This window comes from Anolis sagrei, chromosome 2, assembly GCF_037176765.1.
Source record: "Anolis sagrei isolate rAnoSag1 chromosome 2, rAnoSag1.mat, whole genome shotgun sequence".
Lineage (NCBI taxonomy): Eukaryota > Metazoa > Chordata > Lepidosauria > Squamata > Dactyloidae > Anolis > Anolis sagrei.
Window position 1 is genome coordinate 162,261,333 of NC_090022.1, and position 20,690 is coordinate 162,282,022.

Genomic DNA, 20,690 nt, shown 5'->3' on the forward strand with positions numbered 1-20,690 from the left:
ACCATTACTGCAACATTCACACTTAGCCTGTTTGATCAAGAAAAATTTTTTTTCTAAAATGTTTTGTAAATAATAACGAAAATTCGTAAATAACAAAACATTTTTTGGAAAGTTTTGTAAATATTTTAAATATCGAAACAAAAAAACACCCCAATTAAGAATCGAATTTAGAAACAAATTTTTTCTTGATCAAACAGGCCTACCAGCTCCTCATGCGGGGACATGAGAGAAGCCTCCCACAAGGATGATAAAAAGATCAAATCATCCAGGCGTCCCCTGGGCAACGTCCTTGCAGACGGCCAATTCTCTCACACCAGAAGCAACTTGCAGGTTTCTCAAGTCACTCCTGACACGACAAAAAAAAATCCTTGATCTATGAATTCAGAAATTAAAGTGATTCTTAAAAGAGCACCATGACCCACTCAGGAGCCCCCGGTGGTGCAGTGGTTTTAAAGCGCTGAGCTGCTGAGCTTGTTGACCGAAAGGTCGCAGGTTCGAATTCGGGGAGCAGCGTGAGCTTCCGCTGTCACCCCCAGCTTCTGCCAACCTAGCAGTTTGAAAGCATGCAAATGTGAGTAGATCAACAGGCCACATGACCTTGGAGGTGTCTACGGACAACGCCGGCTCTTCAACTTAGAAATGGAGATGAGCACCACACTCCAGAGTCTGACACGACTGGACTTCATATCAGGGGAAAACTTTACCCTTTACCTTTATCTATGACCCACTCTGGTTAAGGACCCTGCTTAACTCTTCAAACATCAGGTTGTTGTAAGTTTTTTCGGGCTCTATGGCCATCTTCTAGAGGCATTCTCTCCTGACATTTCGCCTGCATCTATGGCAATGCCTCTAGAACATGGCCATTTAGCCCGAAAAAACCTACAACAACCCAGTGATTCTGGCCATGAAAGCCTTAGACAATACATCTTCAAACATCTTCCATAAAAAGAAGTATGTTGACCTAATACGCCAGATGCAAATCGCTATCTGAGGGAAAGTCATAAAACCAAGACTTCCTCTTCTTTAGCAAAGTTTTTTTTTTTTTGCAAACACAAATAAAAGAGTTGAAAGAGACCACAAGGGCCATCTATTCCAACCCACTACCATGCAAAAATGCACAATCCAAAAATTGGATTTCTGATACATAAAGTCTGAGTGATGTGTTATTAACATTTATATGGGGAGCAGTAAGTTGTCTCAGCGATATTCTATGTATTCCCTAAGTTGCTCCTTTCTTAAAGTGTACTCCATTTGAACTAAAGGGCATCTTTTTTTCATTCCTCTTTTTCAGATGAGCAGTGTATCAAGTTCTACCATCTTCCCAAAGAAAGTGGTCTCTTAAGTAAGATATGCCATGGGGATGTTTGCCGATGCGCAGAAGGTAAGAAGGGGTCGAAAGATGGTACTTCTACTCACCCAGAAGCAAGATTTTTTTTTCCAGAGTGAATATAAGAAAATTGGAATGTTGTGTTTTCTGATATAGAGATTGTGATTCTGGATATATCAATAGCAGTACTCCCAGAACCAGGCCCGTAGCCAGGATTTCGTTTCGGGGGGGGGGGGGGCTGAGTTTTTTTTCAGGGGGGGTTTCGGGGGGGCTGAGTTTGGGGGGGGGGCTGAGTCTGAGTGAAAGAGGATCTAGCCTAGCAAACTTTTTGTATTGTTACCCCAATACCCCATGCATATGGGATATATTGAGTATGGTGATCAGATCATGATATGAATAAACATAACAGTTTAAATAATGCACCAGTAAGGCCTTTTCGTGAACCACCATGCAAATTTCGGGGGGGGGGGGCTGAAGCCCCCCGAGCCCCCCCCCCCCCCCCCCCGGCTACATGCCTGCCCAGAACTGACCCCTTCCAGATGTTTTGAACTACATTGCACTCACCCTGCACATTTGACCATGCTGAGTTGAAAATGTGTTGAAGGATTGATACTAGGGAAGGCCATTCTTTGAGTTATGTGTAAGTAATGACAAAAAACCAGCAAAATAACCTAAACCGAATTAATGTTTTGCTGGTACTCCAGTAGTAGGAATCCTTAATTTTTGGGGAGGGAGACAGACGAGTTCATTAAATGTATGAAAGATAAGCTCAGAGGGAGGAGAGAGAAATAGAAAGAAGGAAAAGGGGGTTGAGAGTAGGGGTATGCAATTTGGCAAATCCTCTGCCCAGTTTTTGGATGCCCCCCTCTTCTGTTTTAGGGAATTTCCCAAATTTGGGAGAGGTTTCGGTTTTCATGCCGGAAAGATTCAGTCCATTGGCTCCAATGGGGAAACTTTAGAGGCCCAGTTCTCCATTATTTTTAAGTCTATCAGCATGAAACTCGCCTTACCTGTAGGCCATATTTACTCCTCAAGCCTACCAAGTTTCAGAACATTTCACCAATCCACTAATTTTTTGGAATTTTTACCATAACTTTTTAAAAAATAATGGTTTTAAAAGCTCACAATGCTTGCGCTGCACAAAGTGCTGCTGGGAAAGCGGGTTCCCATTTGCCTCAAGCTGGAGTGGGAGGAGGGCCTTCGGGGATGGAGGAGGCTGCGGGGGAAGAAAGCAAAGGAGGAGCCTCAGCTTTCCTGGTTTGCTAGACTGCTCTGCCCACAGGCTGCGGGGTATAAATAAGGCTTCAGTTTCCATGTACCTGGCTAGTTTTCATGTATTCGGCAACCAAATCCACCAAATTCTCTGAATATGGTACACAAAAACTAAATTGTACACACCCCTAGTTGAGAGTACTGTAGAATCATAGAATCAGGCATGTAGCCGGGGGGGGGGGGGGGGGGGAGGGGCTTGGTGTGCTTGAGCCCCCCCTGGCCTTACTGGTACATTATTTTAACTGTTATGTTTATTCATACCCATGATCTGATCACTATGCTCAATATATCTCTTATGTATGGGGGTATTGGGGTAACAAAACAAAAGGTTTGCTAGGGTAGACCCTCTTTCACCCAGACTCAGCCCCCCCCCCCAAATCAAACTTAGCCCCCCCCCCCCCCCGAATCGAAATCCTGGCTACGGGCCTGTGTGGGAAGAAATGTCCTTGTGCGCTGTCACTTCCATTTCTTCAAAGAGTCAGTACTCCCCATTCTGACTTACTCACAGGCACTTTGAGAATAGTACCATAACACCAAATTTCTGGGAGGATCTTCATGGGCCATCTAGTTCAACCACTGCTCAGTGCAGGATCTTCAGAAATAGCATCCCCAGCAGGTGGCTATCTGTCCTCTTTTTGAGGACTTCTAGAGAAGCAGATCCCACACCTTTTAAGGAAAAATACTAAACTGCTCTTATTTTAAAGAAAATTCTTTAATGTTCAATTGAAATTTACTCTCATGTAACATAAAAACATTACACCTAACCCTACTCTCTGGAGCAACCAAAAACAGGGATCATGTGTTGTACTTTCTGTTGTCTTCCTTCCTTTGTGTTCTTCCCTCAAAGAAAGCTGCTCCCTTGCTCAACAATGTAAAGGAAGATATCGATCTGAATCTACGAGTTCAACTGGCCTGCAAACCAGGAGTAGATTACGGTGAGTGTATTATTATTATTATTATTATTATTATTATTATTATTATTGGAGCCCCCGGTGGCGCAGTGGGTTAAATCCCTGTGCCGGCAGGACTGAAGACCAACAGGTCGCAGGTTCGAATCCGGGGAGAGGCAGGTGAGCTCCCTCTATCAGCTCCAGCTCCTAATGCGGAGACACAAGAGAAGCCTCCCACAAGGATGGTAAAACATCAAAAAAAACATCCGGGCGTCCCCTGGGGCAACGTCCTTGCAGACATCCAATTCTCTCACACCAGAAGCGACTTGCAGTTTCTCTTTTTTTAAATGATATTTTTTATTATTTTATCATGATTCAGTACATTTGTTATACATTGTTTGTTTTATAGCAGATACATATTATTCAATACAACCTACCATGCTTTAACTTTTGGCATCTAATGTTATTTTTCTGCTTATACATATTATCTATCCCTCACCACTGTGCTCCCCTCCCCCCTCCCAAGCCACAGCTTTTACAGATCATCTGTTCAAAATTTCAATTCTTCTTGTGGAGGTAACTTTTCTTCTTTATTTTTTAATCCTTTTTCAATAAATTTTCTCCATACATCATCAAAATCACTTTGTTTCCATATAACTCTTTTAACTTTTAATATACATGTCAACTTATCATTTATTGCCAATTTCCAAACTTCCTTGTACCTCTATTCCTCTATTTGTATATTTATTTCTTTTTCCAGTTCCTTGCTATAAACAGTCTTGCTATTGTTAATAAATTTGTTATCGCATCTTTATCCTCTTTTTTCAATTGTTTATTATTATATAATGATAATAAAGCTATACTAGGACTTCTTTCTATTTTAATATTATTATAATTTCTATTTCTCTAAATACTTTCCCCCCAAAATTATTTACATATTTACATTGCCACCACATATGTATATATGTTTCTGATTCTTGACATCCTCTCCAGCAATTTTTTGAATAGTTTTTATTTATATTTGCTATTCTTACTGGTGTTAGGTACCATTTCCATATTAACTTATAATAGTTTTATTTAATAACACCCTCAAGGAGGTCTGGGAAGAAGATTTAGGGATAAAAATAAATGAAACAGAGTGGCAACAACTATGGAGACAAAGACATCTAAAAAATGTATCATACGACTTGCAGTTTCTCAAGTCGCTCCTGACACAAACAAATTCTTCTTCTTCTTCTTCTTCTTCTTCTTCTTATTATTATTATTATTATTATTATATTATTATTATTATTATTATCTTGATAATAATAATAATAATAATAATCTTACCTTTCTCCATGAGGGGACTTAAGGCAGCTTACTTTCACACACTTAAGTCAATTTAAAACAAAGTGAATATAAAAATTTAAAAACATTAAATAATGTGTGTGTGATTAAAAATACAGTTAAAACATAAGAAGTACAATTAAAATGCATTTTAAACACACATTCTCCCCCCCCCCCCCTAAAAAATCCTACCCACAACCTCCCCAGCAGCGTGCCTATTATCCTTCTCCAAATGCCTGCTGGCATAGAAAACTCTTGACCTGCTTGCAGAAGGCCAGCAGAAATGGGACCATCCTGGTCTGTCTTGCGAGGGAGCTCCATAGCTTTGAAGCAGCCACCAAAAAGACCTTGTCTCACATCTCTGAATGAGGCAGTAGCCTAACTAGAATGCTATTATTATACTTTATTTATACCCCGCTACCATCTCCCCAAGGGACTCGGTGCTGCTTACATGAGGCCGAGCCCACAATACATCAATACAAGCAATAACAACAACAATACAAGCAATTAAAATAAATCACATACACAATAGCATAAACATTAACAATAGCACAACACACCTTTAAAATCTGTGGCTAGGCCAAATGTCATTGAAATTAAAAAAAATAAGGCTGGACATGGACAAAATAAGAAAGTGGGGCATTAGTGGAGAAATACAAGCAGGCCTAAATCAGTATAAAGTGCTTTAGAGGACAAAGTGGCCGGGGTGGTCCATGTCTTGGTCACCTCTAGATTGGACTACTGTAATGTGCTCTACGTGGGGCTGCCCTTGAAAACAGCTCGGAAATTTCAGTTAGTCCAACGGGCGGCCGCCAGGATGTTAACTGATGCTCCTTACAGAGAGAGGTCAACCCTCCTGTTCAAGGAGCTCCACTGTCTGCCGTTCATTTTCCGGTCCCAATTCAAGGTGCAGGTGCTCACCTACAAAGCCCTAAACGGTTTGGGACCTGCCTACCTGTGTGACCGCATCTCCGTCTATGAACCCATGCGTTCTCTTCATTCATCTGGATAGGCCCTGCTCGCGATCCCACCTGCGTCGCAGGCGCGTCTGGTGGAGACGAGGGACAGGGCCTTTTCTGTGGTCCCCCGACTTTGGAACACCCTCCCCAAGGACATCAGACAAGCCCCTACATTGGCAGTCTTTAGGAAGAGTTTGAAGACCTGGCTGTTCTGGTGTGCCTTTCCAGAATAGGAAACTCCAGCAATATGTCCCAGAAGCCCTTTAGTATAGATTTAAGATTGTTTGCACATTGCACTTACCCTACTTTTCACCTGTCATACTCAGCACTTTTTAATCTGTACCTATTACATTTGGCCCGGACCTAGTTTTATCGTGTTATGGTATATTGTCTTATTGTTTACTGTTATTGCTTAACGTTTTGATTTGCTTGAAATGTTGTGTGTATTGTTATGCTGTTGTTTTTATTGAGGCCTTGGCCTTTGTAAGCCGCATCGAGTCCTTCGGGAGATGTTAGCGGGATACAAATAAAGTTAATAAATGATAAATAAAATAAAGTGCTAAGGATTCATTATTCTGGGAAGGCACACTGGAACAACCAAGCTTTCAAGCTCCTCCTAAAGACTGCCAGAGTTGGGGCATGCCTGATGCCCTTAGGGAGTGAGTTCCAGAGTTGAGGAGCCACCACCAAAAAGGCCCTCTCTCTCGTCCCCACCAATCGCGCCTGCGATGCAGGTGGAAACGTGAGCAGGGCCTCTCCAGATGATCGAAGGGATTGTGTGGGTTCGTACACAGAAATACAGTCACGTAGGTAGGAGGGTTCCAAACCCAAAACAGTCAGCACACAATAGCTCAGGTCCAGCATTTGGGGCAGCTGCTGGTTACCTTGTTAATGGTTGCTTCTTGGTGTGTTTGGGGCCTCTTGTTAACAAAGCAAATCTTGTACATGATAGTTAAATCTGGCTATCAATTATTTCCCACCAATTGCTAAAAAAAAGTTGAGGTCTCTGTGAAGAAAATCATCTTAATATTTTAAATTTTCTTTGTTTTAAGTATACAAAGCCAAGTTGGTTCGAATAGAAGAGGAAAATGGTTATGACAACTACTTCATGCAAGTTCTGGAAACAATTAAAGAAGGTAAAGAGGGTATCTTGTAATAAATGGCATACTGTATATAAGGTGGTGATGTTTTCTGTAAACAGTAGGCCTGGGTAACAACGCAAAAATTTGTTTCTAAAATCGATTTGTATTTGGGGGGTTTTTGCGTTTTGATATTTAAAATAATTACAAAATTTTCCTTTTAAAAAGTTCGATGTTTACGAAATTTCGTAAATGTGAAAAAAATTACAAAACATTAACGAATCGATTTCCGAAACAATAACGAATCGATTCGTTAATGGCGGACGCGACCGCGAAATATGCTAAAAAACCTCCAAAAACTTCTGAAGCTTCCCTCTCCCTCTGTTGTTGACTGTTGGTGTGATATTATAATTTTTTTTCACTAATTAAACAAAAAACCTGCCCCAGACATGCGGAAATAATAACGAAACGACCTCAGAACAATAACGAAACGAATACAATAACGAAATACGAAGCATTTACAAAACGCGTTTAAAAATTCGTTTTTTAAAAAAATTGCTCCAGAATGGTTTGTTATCGTTTTGTAATTGAAAAAATTAACGAATTATTAACGAATTACGAATTAACGAAACGAAACCGCCCAGCCCTAGTAAACAGCTATTGCTTTGCAACCTTGTATTTGATGTTGTTCTTTGCTATCAAGTCAACTTTGACTTCTGGCATCTCTATCAATGAGAGACCTCCAAGAGCCCTGATCAACAGCTATCTAGCTCAGGTCTTACAAGCTTAGAAGTAAAGATTCCTTAACCGAGAGAAAAAGCAAATGCAGGAAATGTTTTTGCTGTTTCTGTGGTTCAGGTTCTCAGAAGTTTTGAAATCAATGATGTTTTCCTTTCCATGACATTATGATTCCACTATGAGACGAAGCAGATTTTTAGTGTAGTTTTGTAATTGTTATGTAGTTTATATGTTGTTGTAATTGCTCTTTGTAAATTGTCTTTTACATGTGTGTACACCGCCATGAGTCGCCCTAAAGGGCTGAGAATGGCGGTTAATAAATGCATCAAATAAATAAATAAATAAAATCAAATAAATATTGTTATATATCTTCAAGGTATGGTGACCCTGTGATGACACTACGGGAGTTTCTTGGCAAGATTGTTCAGAGGGGGTTTGTCTTTGCCAAATACCCCATGGGAGACAAAAGGGAGCATTTTACCATGTCATTTTTTTTACTTCTTGCTCCCTTCTGTTCCAAAAATATCTGTCTTGAGTCTAAAGTGGGTCAGTGTGGGGCCCAAGATATACTAGAAATTGCCTTCTCACTTTGTTGTTCATTCGTTCAGTCGTCTCCGACTCTTCGTGACCTCATGGACCAGCCCACGCCAGAGCTCCCTGTCGGCTGTCACCACCCCCAGCTCCTTCAAGGTCAGTCCAGTCACTTCAAGGATGCCATCCATCCATCTTGCCCTTGGTCGGCCCCTTTTCCTTTTGCCTTCCACTTTCCCCAGCATAATTGTCTTCTCTAGGCTTTGCTGTCTCCTCATGATGTGGCCAAAGTACTTCAACTTTGTCTTTAGTATCCTTCCCTCCAATGAGCAGCCGTGCTTTATTTCCTGGAGGATGGACTGGTTGGATCTTCTCGCAGTCCAAGGCACTCTCAGAACTTTCCTCCAACACCACAGTTCAAAAGCATCGATCTTCCTTCACTCAGCCTTCCCTAAGGTCCAGCTCTCACATCCGTAGGTTACTACAGGGAATACCATGGCTTTGACTAGGCGGATCTTTGTTGCCAGTCTGATGTCTCTTGCCTTCTCACTAGCTACATGGTAAAGCTACCAGAGGATGTTTGTGGCGGTTTTCTGAGTGTTTGTAAGGAAACTGTGGGCCCCTCGAGGCTAGGAAGGAGGCTCGGAATGGCTGTGCTCTCCCCGCTCCTTTTCTGAGGGGTTCGGGCTCTTGGCCTTGCTTCCTTGGCTTTCTCTCCCTCGCAGAAAAGGCTTGGGCCTAGGAGTAGGAAGCGGCGGCGGTGGCAAGATGACAGTGGAGTCTTGCGTTACTCAGGAGGAGATCAAGAAAGAGCCCGAAAAGCCCATCGACCGCGAGAAGACCTGTCCCCTCTTGCTGAGGTTTTCACCACCAACAATGGACGCCATCACCGAATGGATGAGTTTGCCTGTGGAAACGTACCCTCCAGTGAACTGCAGATTTGCACTTGGATGAATGCAACTCTAAAGGAACTCACCAGTTTAGTGAAAGAAGTCTATCCAGAAGCAAGAAAGAAAGGCACACATTTCAACTTTGCTATAGTTTATCCAGATCTTAAAAGGCTTGGTTACAGGGTGAAGGAAATTGGTAGCACAATGTCGGGAAGAAAGGGCACAGAAGACTCCATGACGCTTCAGTCTCAGAAGTTCCATATAGGGGATTACCTCGACACAGCGATTACTCCTCCAAATAGAGCACCGCCTCCATCTGGTTGCATGAGACCTTATTAATTTTTGCATTTCTCTCAGTGCCACACCACCTGAAGCCTGGGAAATGCTGATCATCTTTTATAGTGTTACTGTATTTTTAAATGGTTGAAAATGGGACTCCGCAGTGTTTGTGAAGAATACAAAGCATTGCTGCAGCAGCCATTAATAAGTGTGCAGTTTTAAAATTAGCGTGGAATGGATTTGTATGACCAAGTGTTAATATGTCTGGAGAAATTAAAGAAATCGATGTATTTCATAAATACACTGTTCATATTTCCTTTGAAAAATATTGGTCAATCAAAACACTTAATTGGCTCACAGTTCTTATCCAAATATTTTCTTTGTTTTGTCTGATTTCTCCAGGGAGTGATCCAAATCCAGTAGTCAGTCCTCGCAAGTTTATCAGCCAGATGAAGTGCCGGGAATCTCTGAATCTGCAGGAGAATAAGGACTATCTGATCTGGGGTGTCAGCAATGACCTGTGGCCTGCAAATAATGAGTATGCATTTCATTTCATTTAATATGTTTTGCTTTAGTTTGTTTATTTTCTTTCTCCCGGGACAGTCCAGAAATATGTACACTCTGCTTGCTTAATTTCCAACAAACCTCTGAACAAACCTCTGCGGATGCCTGCCATAGATGCAGGTGAAAGTCAGGAGAGAATATTACTGGAACATGGCCATACAGCCATAGCAATCCATTTATTTTATTATTCACTAGCCGTCCCCTGCCACGCCTTGCTGTGGCCCACTCTGGTGGTCATGGGGGTTCTGTGTGGGAAGTTTGGCTCAATTCTGTCGTTGGTGGGGTTCAGAATGCTCTGTGATTGTAAGTTAACTATAAATCCCAGCAACTACAACATATGTCAAGATTGTATTTTCCGCAGACTCCACCAGTGTTCACATTTGGGCATATTGAGTATTCGTGTAGTTTGGTCCAGATCCGTCATTTGAGTCCACAGTGCTCTCTGGATGTAGGTGAACTACAACTCCAAAACCAAAGGACACTGCCCACCAAACCCTCCCAGTATTTTCTGTTGCTCATGGGAGAACTGTCTCCCAAGTTTGATTCAATTCCATCGTTGGTGGGGTTCAGAATGCTCTGTGATTGTAGTTGAACTATAAATCCCAGCAACTACAACTCCCAAATGAGAAAATCAATCTTTTTGAGTGAAGGACATACATTGGGTTGTTAGGTGTCTTGTGTCCAAATTTGGTGTCAATTCCCCCAGTGGTTATTGAGTTATGTTAATCCCTCAAGCGAACATTACATTTTTATTTATATAGATTATTACTGCCTTTCCATCAATGGTGCGTCAAGGCACCTTAGAGTGTATCGAAAACTCCAAGTTTGAAAACCACTATTATCAAACAAGAAAAGATGCAATTTTTCTACTGAGGTCCCTTTGTGTTTTTCTGAGAACTTATAGATGCATAGCAACATGAAATGTTTGGAAAGCTCGGATCTACAGTGTTATCAGAGAGCACTTTAAATGGCATGGCTCAATTATATGGAATAATGAGAGGTACAGTTTGGCGAGATATTGGCATTCTTAGGCAGAGAAGGACTTGTAAAACTACAGCTCCCATAATTCCATAGCATTGAGCTATGGTATTTAAAATGGAGTCAAACTGCATTGCTTCTACAGTGTAGATGCACCCATAAATGGGATTATAAAGTAGTCTTAGGCTTGATTTTAACTAGGCTAAAAGCAGAGGTCCCAACTTTCTCACAAAGTATATATTGTCATCCACTGATTTATCCTTTTTGCCTTCAAAATCTTCTCCTGGACTTAACCTCCTAACAGAAGTTATGTGTTTTCTCGGGGCACTTCCACACATGACCTAAACCCACTCTGAAGTGGGTTTACATCTCCACAGGTTCCCAAAAGAAGCAGACTTTCCCAGGCACACCCAACCCCCCTCCTTCCAAGCCTTAAAAATGAATAAAAACTTACCGGGTCGCCATGAGGCTGCTCTGGCAGCCCTTCTGTTGTTTAAAAATTATGCGCCAGGAGGCAATCCCCCCCCCCCCCCGTCTCCTGCCACATCATCTTTACACCTATCTCCTGAAATTATTCATAAAAGTAGAAGAAAAAACTTCTTCTACCATGTGATATTATTTTAAGAGATCAGTTTCAACCATGTCTCTCTCAGGAAGCAAGTTCACCAATACTGAATCTCTCCAATAACACAAGCAGCTGGAGTTCCCATTAAATAATTTTTTTCCGTCTTCTTAGGAAGGGGAGATTCATTAATAGACAATATACAATTGACTTCCTAATTGAGAAAAAAATGCTATCTCTGATCACTGACAGGAAACAGCAATGGGAGTATACTAGGCTTGGTTGATCAAGAAAAAAATGGTTCTAAACTCGTTTCGTATATAGGGGGCAATGGCGTTTCGATTTTAAAATTATTTCTGAACTTTTCGTGAAAAAAAGATCAGAAATAGCAAAAATCTGAATAGCTTCGTTTACTTTGTTAATGGAAGGTGCCCCTACCCCTGTTAGTTTAAAATCTCGCAGTTTCCCTGGCCTCCCTGGCGACAAGCGACAATGCGGAAGGGCGAGATGGGCGTGGGTAAGCCCAGTTCTTTCTGAAGGCCACGCCCCCAGTGGCCATCAAGAAGAGCTGGGCGTAGCCATGCCCACCTCATTCCCCTGGCTCGAAATTGTTTCAAAGTCAATTTAATACGAATTTATTCCGATTTTAGAAGCTTCTGAACAAAATCGACCAAGCCTAGAGTATACCCCCACCTCACCCTTCCAATGAGTAGGTGAAAGATTTCCATTGTATACCCCTCCCTGTCTGATGGGACAGAAGAAGTGCCAATGGACACATTGAAGAATCAGGGTCAGATCGCTTCATGTAAAAAAAGAGGGGGGTGGAATTGTGCCTCACTCCCTGACTGAACAGTTTACCAGAGTCTGTCTGATTCAACCAATAAAACAATACCCTCCTATAAGACCACTAAGGCACCCCAAAATACAGTCAAAATACATTTGGCCATTTCAAGGAGTGCAAAATGGCTGAGGAATGGTTCTTACTCATTTCAGTCCAGCCTTAGTAGGTTCTTCCAGAGATCTGTTAACCAGTTTGCCTGTGTGACAAAGTTTCAGAATCTTCTCTTTTGGTTTTTTCCAGTGTCTTCTACCTCATAAGCAAAGATACCTGGATCGAGAGGTGGCCAAGTGAGGATGAATGCCAAGATGAAGAATTGCAGGACCTCTGCAATGACCTTGATCGGTTTTCCAATACGTTGGCGTTTTTTGGCTGCCAGGTCTAACTAGAGTTGCTTGTTGTCTGTTATTCACGGAAGGCTGACTTTTGAGGTAATGTTCAGAAGTCACATTCCCTCCTGAGGTTTTAATTTTATCTATCTTTTTATTTTTGCTCTTCTTTCCACCACGTCAAAATGATTATGTATAAAATAAAGGCCTGATTTCTTAGATGTTGTTGTGTTCCTTGTTAGTACTATGCCTGGTATTTTTTGATCAGTCAAACTGGTGTCATCAGAATCTACAGTATTTTGCAGAGAGAACAGGATTGTGTCCCAAGGAGTGCATAAGAAAAAGGGGACAGGAAAAACAGAGAAATCACCTCTCAACAAACATCTAACAATCATTTAATCACCTCTCAACAAAAGATTGCTCCAGGCACTGCCAGGCAATCAAATGCTAATCAAGGTGGTCAGTTGAAACATTCACACCTGGTTCCAGCAGACAAGAGTCCTTTGTCCCACCCTGGTCATTCCACAGATATATAACCCTTTTTCCTAGTTCCAACAGACCTCATTACCTCTGAGGATGCTTACCATAGATGATAATAATAATAATAATAATCATCATCATCATCATCATCATCATCCTTATTTATACTCCACCATCTCCCCGAAGGGCCAAGCCCAAAATTACAACATAACAAAATAAAATACAAACAAGCAAATAATAACATCAAAATAAAACAGAAAATAACAGAAAATGCAAATTTAGTCAACTCATACCACCCCACTTGCACACAGATTGAAACACAATTACATGGCAATATTCCTAATATTCTGAACCTTGCAATCTGCAAATACATAAAGGTCAGTAGACATAAAATGCATTATTTTAAAGCATTGTATACATTTGGAAATGTGCATTTAAATGTAGAGTTATAAACTGCAATACAAATACAATAAAAATACAAATGTCAGGAGAAACGTTCACAAAATGCATAGCCACGTTTATCATAAAAGCTGTCCTAAATAGTGCAGGCATTGGCAAACTAAGGGCCTCCAAATATTTTAGAGCTTAACCCCTGGAAAACTCAGCCAACCTACTAGCTGTTAGGAATTGTGGGAGTTGAAGTCCAAAACTCCTGGAGGGCGAAGGTTGGCCTGTGCCTGTAATAGTGGGATGGATATCTGTATAACTTACCTATATCTACTGTTGTGTGAATGACTTTGTGTTCAAACAGTGGGACATCCTCCCACCCTCTCGTGCCTCTCAATGGGTTCTCCAAAGCCTCTGGGGAGGATCTGGAGGGGTTTCAGGGAGCAACAGACAGAAGACATTCTGCCCTAAATGTCCGTTCTGCTTCAGGAAGTAAATGAAGACAAATAAAATCTTAGCTAGATCTCCAACACAATATTTTATGTAATGGGGATGCCTTTAACTTAGACATGCTTGCGGGTTTATTGGGGGAATCCAAATTGATGTGTCTTGTCTAACACCGAAACATGTTTCATCAAAGCCTCAAAAATCACGGCGCAAAGTAGATGTTCTACAGAAAGTTGTTGATGATATTATTACTTATATGCCACTTTATATCTATAAAGACTCAAAAGTGTATTCAATGCTAAAAGCAATACAATGAACAAATTAATATCTAAAACATATAAATACCTGTGGTGTTGGAGAAAAGTTCTGAGAGTGCCTTGGACTGCGAGAAGATCCAACCAGTCCATCCTCCAGGAAATAAAGTCCGACTGCTCATTGGAGGGAAGGATACTAGAGACAAAGTTGAAGTACTTTGGCCGCATCATGAGGAGACAGCAAAGCCTAGAGAAGACAATTATGCTGGGGAAAGTGGAAGGCAAAAGGAAGAGGGGCCGACCAAGGGCAAGATGGATGGATGGCATCCTTGAAGTGACTGGACTGACCTTGAAGGAGCTGGGGGTGGTGACGGCCGACAGGGAGCTCTGGCATGGGCTGGTCCATGAGGTCACGAAGAGTCGGAGATGACTGAACGAATGAACAACATAAATACCTAAAATATAAATACCAATTTAAAGTGCAGGTTATTACCTATAAAGCCCTATATGCTTTGGGTCCAACTTATCTTCGAGACCACATCTCTTTCTATGAACTGGCATGGGCACTAAGATCTATCGGAGAGGCCCTACTCTTGGTCCCACCCCCACCTCAAGTGCAGTTGGTGGGTATGGGAGAGAGGGCCTTCTCGGTGGTGGAATACCTTCCTGAGGGAGGTCAGACTAGCCGCTACTCTCCAAGCTACACTATTGAAAACATGGTTTTTTTCAAGAAGCCTTCAACCACATTTAGACTCCTTTAATGAATATATGTGAGGACCCATAGATTTTGCATCAACCACTTTACAGGACTGAAACAGACCACTGCTGTTTTTATCTGCAACTATTGCTGTATTTTATTGATTGTAACCATGAGGCACTGTGAAGTTGTGATGTTTATGTTGTTTGTTTGTTATTCTATGTTGTTTTTACACTTTCTGTATTTTGTGTGGTTGCGCCTTTGAGTGATTTGTGAGCTGCCCCGAGTCCCTCTAAGAGATGGTGGCAGGGTGCAAATAAAGTTTATCATTATTATGTATTGAATTGGTATTAAACATAAGAGTATTAAAAATGAATTCTTAAAACCAAAAACAAAAGCAACAACCCACATTAAAATGTATTAAAATACATAAAACACTACACAGCACTCCGTGGCTTGGTCTTAAAAATCTGCCTGAATAAAAAGATAAGAAGCACAGCAGGGAGGGGGTCTTTCTGACTTCCCTAGGCAGGGTGTTTCAGCGTCGGGGGCAGCCACCAAGAACACCTTCTCTCAGGACCCCAACAACCCTGCTTGCGATGGTAATAAGACTGAGAGAAGGGCTTTTTCTGAAGGTCCCAGAAAAACGGCCCTAAATGGTTTGGGACCCACCTACCTGTGTGACCACATCTCTGTGTACGAACCCATGCAATCTCTTCGATCATCCGGAGAGGGCCTGCAAACGCTCCCACCACCGTCGCAAGCGCGATTGGTGGGGACGAGGGAGAGGGCCTTCTTGGTGGTGGCCCCTCGACTCTGGAACTCACTCCCCAGGGACATTAGGCAAGCCCCAACTCTGGCAGTCTTTAGGAGGAGCCTGAAAACATGGTTGTTTCAGTGTGCCTTCCCAGAATAAGGAAACTCCCTGCAAGATGTCCTTAAATACACTTTAATAATAACTTTAGATTGTCTGCACATTTCCTAAATCTCCAAAACCTCTATCCCAATTACATGTTGCCTGTTTTTGCCCAGCATTATTTTTTTAAAAATTAATTATTACATTTGGCCCAGCCATAGGTTTTTAAAGGCGTCGTGTTATTGTTATTGTTTTTTGCTTATTTTGCTTATGAGTTTATGTATTATTTTGTATTATTGCTGCTATTGTTTATTGTTGTGTTGTGGGCTCGGCCTCATGTAAGCCGCACCGAGTCCCTCAGGAAATGGTAGCGGGGTACAAATAAAGTATTATTATTATTATTATTATTATTATTATTATTATTATATCCAGGATCTGATCCCAGATTATCTTCTTATGGCAGATTATCTGGCCGTGTAGACTCATATAATCCAGTAAAAAGCAGATAATCTGGGATCAGATCCTGGGATATAGGGCAGTGTAGAAGGGGCCTCATGACCAGTGCACATTTGTACTTATCAATGCAATCTGCCAAATAGCCTGAACCTGAGTTGTATAGGGCTTTATAGCTCATAACTATAAACTAGCAGCCAGTAGAGCCATGGCAAAGGGAGGGGGTGTCATGAATGACTTTTCAATAACATTGAAGCATAGGTTCTTTTTATTGCAATTTCCAGTGTGAGAGGATATATCAGATTACAGAAAACATTTAGCCAAAGAATGACATTAGACATACAGATTCTATGCAACTACATTGGATTTACAATTACATTGGTTAACAAACAAAGGGGAATTACATTTTCACTCAACATTCACACGACATGTACAAGCATTCATCCTCAGGCATTCAAGTATTACCATATCATTTTCTCCCTCCTTGGAGAAGCACCTGTTACACCAGACCCTGATTTCTTGCAGCCTGCCAATGCATAGTTCCAAAACTTCCATAACGCCAAAACTTCAAAACGCTGAAATGCCAAAACTTCTTTCCCTAAGAACAATGCCAAAGACCAGATCTCTGTTTTCCATACAGCAGAACCTGACTCCCTGCACAAAATCCAAGACTCCAAAAGCGTACTTCTTCCTCTTCCCTTGAGAAAGAAGCCCCAAAGTGTTCAGAATCATGCTTTCCCATAGCATATATGACAATTTCCGAATATACCATCTTTCTCCTTTCCATGGAGTAGAGCATGGCGGGTGAACAGACACCTCAGAACTGCCACACTTTGAGCATTATTAGACTGAGTCTTTTATAGGAATATTCTGCTGATGTCGTCCCAAAGTTGTAAATGAATGATAGACGTCTTCCATCCTGGCTCCATCTCAGTTTCCTGGCCAGATGTTGATCGTCTTGATTGGTGTTGACAAACACAAGGCTTGTGTTGACTTCCTTCTTAACATGAGGAATGTTTCAAACATTTCTGTTATCACTGTCCCAGTTCTTATCACAGCTTACTTTTAATTCTTGCTAGCAGGTTTTAATCACAGTCCAGAGAGCAGGTAGTTAGTCATTGCAGGCCTGGTGTTTCCAAAATTATTAACTCCAACCACACATCCTTCCAGTCCTCCATTCATTCCCACACATCATATTAAATTCATATTTGTCAAATCTGCACATTGAATTTCTTGTGACAGGAGGAGTTCATTCCTTCTAGCCAGCCTCATTTAGAAATCTCTCGACAGCTCTTTGGGTCAGCCAAAGTTTCTGAACATACTTCAAATGCAGCCCCATGTAGAACACATTACAGTAATCCAAACGAGGTTGTAGCCATGGCCCTTCTGTTCTGCCCCTATCAGTAGACAATACATTCCCTCCATGCCTGCACTCGTGAAGTCACCAGAAAATGTCTTTGAATCGAGTTGCTTCTTCCTCTCTTTGTGTCTTTTGTATTGTTCTTATGGCTGCTCCATGTATCCAAGCTTCATGGTGCTCCTGAAGCAGCAGCTTCTTTTCCTTTGGCTCAACACTAAGATTATCACAATACCCGAAACTAATATGCACCGTAATTTTGGTGGTGTAATTTAGCCAAAAAAGATGTGCATTAGACTCAAGTGAAAATGGTATACTATCCAAAAATCCACAACTGTATGTGCAACAGTTACAATTGTGGAATTTCACTTATACATTATGCTGAATAAGAATGTTGCAGTATGTCTGAAAAAGTACAACTATATGGATAAGGGAACTTACATATGCATAAAACACCAATGGGGTGCTAACCAAGGACTATGATGGCATGCTAATATGCTAATATTAATAAATTGTATGTTAACATTGGTTATCTATATAAATAAAAATGTAATGTTTGTTTGTGGGATTAACATAACTCAAAAACCACTGGACGAATTGACGCCAAATTTAGACATAATGCACCTACCAGGCTAACAAGTGACCATCACTCATAAAAACACTGAAAACACAGTGGAAGAGAATTAAAAAGCCAAAAAACAAAAAAAATACATTATGACACATGCACAAAACCACGTATACGATATATGCAAACAGACACATATACATTAGGGCTGGGCAACCACGGAAAAATTTGTTTCTAAAATCGATTCGTTTTTAGGGGGTTTTTGCGTTTCGTTTTTTAAAAGAATTCCGAAATTTTTCTTTAAAATCACTTCAAGTATGCCATCCTTCCATCTTGCCCTTGGTCGACCCCTCTTCCTTTTTCCTTCTATTTTCCCCAGCATCATTGTATTCTCTAAGCTTTCCTTTCTTCTCATCATGTGGTCAATCTTTGTCTCTAGTATCCTTCCCTCCAATGAGCAGTCGGGCTTTGTTTCCTGGAGGATGGACAGGTTGGATCTTCTCATGGTCCAAGGCACTCTCAGAACTTTCCTCCAACACTACAGTTCAAAAGCATCTATCTTCATTCGCTCAGCCTTACTTATGGTCCAGTTCTCACATCCGCAGGTTACTACGGGGAATACCATTGCTTTGACTATGCGGATCTTTGTTGCCAGTGTGATGTCTCTACTCTTCATTATTTTATCACTATTTTATCTTCACTATTTTATTCTTTTATTACTGTGGATAATTACTGTTGTCAATGAACAGATGGAGTTGATGCTCATGCGGTTATGTAGTGGTTGTGCAATGTTGTCTTGTTAGTGAATTGTGATGTTATAAAACTTAATTAAAACCCCAATACATGTGTGCATCTGTGTTAAGAATGTGTGATGTGCAATTGTGTGCAATGTACAGTCACCTGACACTTTGAGCTAAATACAACATTCAAATATAGCAACAGAATGGAGGATATTACTGGATAAAGAACAATGTTTAAATTTAGAAGGCTTTGACTTGCGAGTGGGATGGCACGCATATGTCTGGTATAATAGAGAATCTAAAGAAAAGAATTTTGGTAATCACTTTGTAAGATCATCTTTATTGCGTGTATGGCAGAAATACAAAGACTACTTATACAAAAAGACACCACAATGGGTCTCCCCAATGGAAGCACACCAAAGAAGACTACTGGGTTGGAGAGAATGGCCCACCTATAGAGACATATTAATTAATGAGACACAGGAGATTAAACAATACGAACAACTAAAAGAAAAGTATAAAAACCTTACTTGGCTTCACTATCTGCAATTGAAAGATTATTATAAGCAAGATAGGAAAATAAATTTTGAACTAGAAGAAACTTTTTGGGATAAAATATTAAATATGAAAAAGAAAATAATAACAGCTGTGTATAGAAAACTATTGTCTTGGGCAACAGAAACGGAGCAAGTTAAAAATTGCATGATCAGGTGGGCGGAGAATTTAAGAAGACCTATCCACTTCAGAGAGTGGGAACAAATGTGGAACAGGAAGCTAAAATATACATATGCGTCGGATTTGAAAGAGAATTGGATAAAGATGTTCCACAGATGGTATACTACACCTGAAAAATTGGCCCAAATGTATGGGAATATGTCAAACAAGTGTTGGAAGGGATGTCAACAGATAGGCTCCTTTTACCACATGTGGTGGACTTGTAAGGAATCTACGAGATATTGGTCTCAAATACATGTGGAAGTACAAAAAATATTGAAGAAATCTTTTAAAAAGAAACCTGAATATTATTTATTGGGCTTTACCGACCAAGAATTAAAGCTTAACGAAAATGAAGATAGGTTGTTTACATATATAACAACAGCAGCAAGAATAACTTTTGCTAGTGTTTGGAAACAGGAAAAAATCCCGGAAATGGATTCATGGGTGGAGAAGATAAGAGAAATAAGAGATATGGATACGCTGACTTTTTACTTGAAAAAGAATACGGGCAAGTTGATAAAGAGGACCGATTGGGCCCTCTTTTGTGAATATGACAAAAGAAGAAGAGAATAAGAGCAATTATAGATAGTATAAGGGTAATAATGGACTCTAAAGAACCGAAGTGTGAAATGGAAGTCAATTTTATTTAGGGTGATGTTTTTAGTTTAGGGTTGTGTTGTGTGTGTGGTTTTTTTTTCTCTTTACTCTTTTTCTGAACTTTTCTAAATTCTTTTGTTCTCACTCTTTCGATGTATATGTTAGAAAATTAATAAAAAATATATATTTTTAAAAAATTTATTTATTTATTTATTTATTTAATACGCTTGTATACCGCCGATATCTCAGCCTAAAACGGCGACTCATCGCGGTTTACAACAACAATAATAAAACGACAATATTCCAGTTAAAATATAAAAACACAACATGTACATTTCACAGTATTGGGCCACCAATACAGACCAATGCATCTCTTAGTTTAGCCATGATCCTGATTCGTTGTCGGTAATTGCCGGTCCTAGGTCGAGAATTCCTTGCATCGGGTTAATTGAAAGCTTGCTCGAACATCCAAGTTTTCAGTTTTTTACGAAATACCATCAGTGAAGAGGCTGTTCGTATCTCTATAGGGAGGGCATTCCAAAGCCGAGGGGCCACCACAGAAAAGGCCCTATCTCTCG

At 40.7% G+C, this 20,690-nt stretch overlaps 1 protein-coding gene and 1 pseudogene across 1 annotated transcript in view; both read left to right on the forward strand.

The window, feature by feature from the left end:
• The window catches only part of LOC132768036 (A.superbus venom factor 1-like), a 79,736-nt gene extending 66,974 nt beyond the window's left edge, over window positions 1-12,762 (forward strand). Inside the window, 6 exon segments of the mRNA XM_067464014.1 lie at window positions 1,292-1,381; window positions 3,447-3,457; window positions 3,459-3,534; window positions 6,827-6,910; window positions 9,694-9,829; window positions 12,477-12,762. Of these exon segments, the coding sequence (XP_067320115.1) occupies window positions 1,292-1,381; window positions 3,447-3,457; window positions 3,459-3,534; window positions 6,827-6,910; window positions 9,694-9,829; window positions 12,477-12,618 (539 nt within the window). The 3' untranslated portion in view covers window positions 12,619-12,762.
• Window positions 8,765-9,377, forward strand: LOC132768039 (histone deacetylase complex subunit SAP18 pseudogene; annotated as a pseudogene).
• Window positions 12,763-20,690: the final 7,928 nt, after the last annotated feature.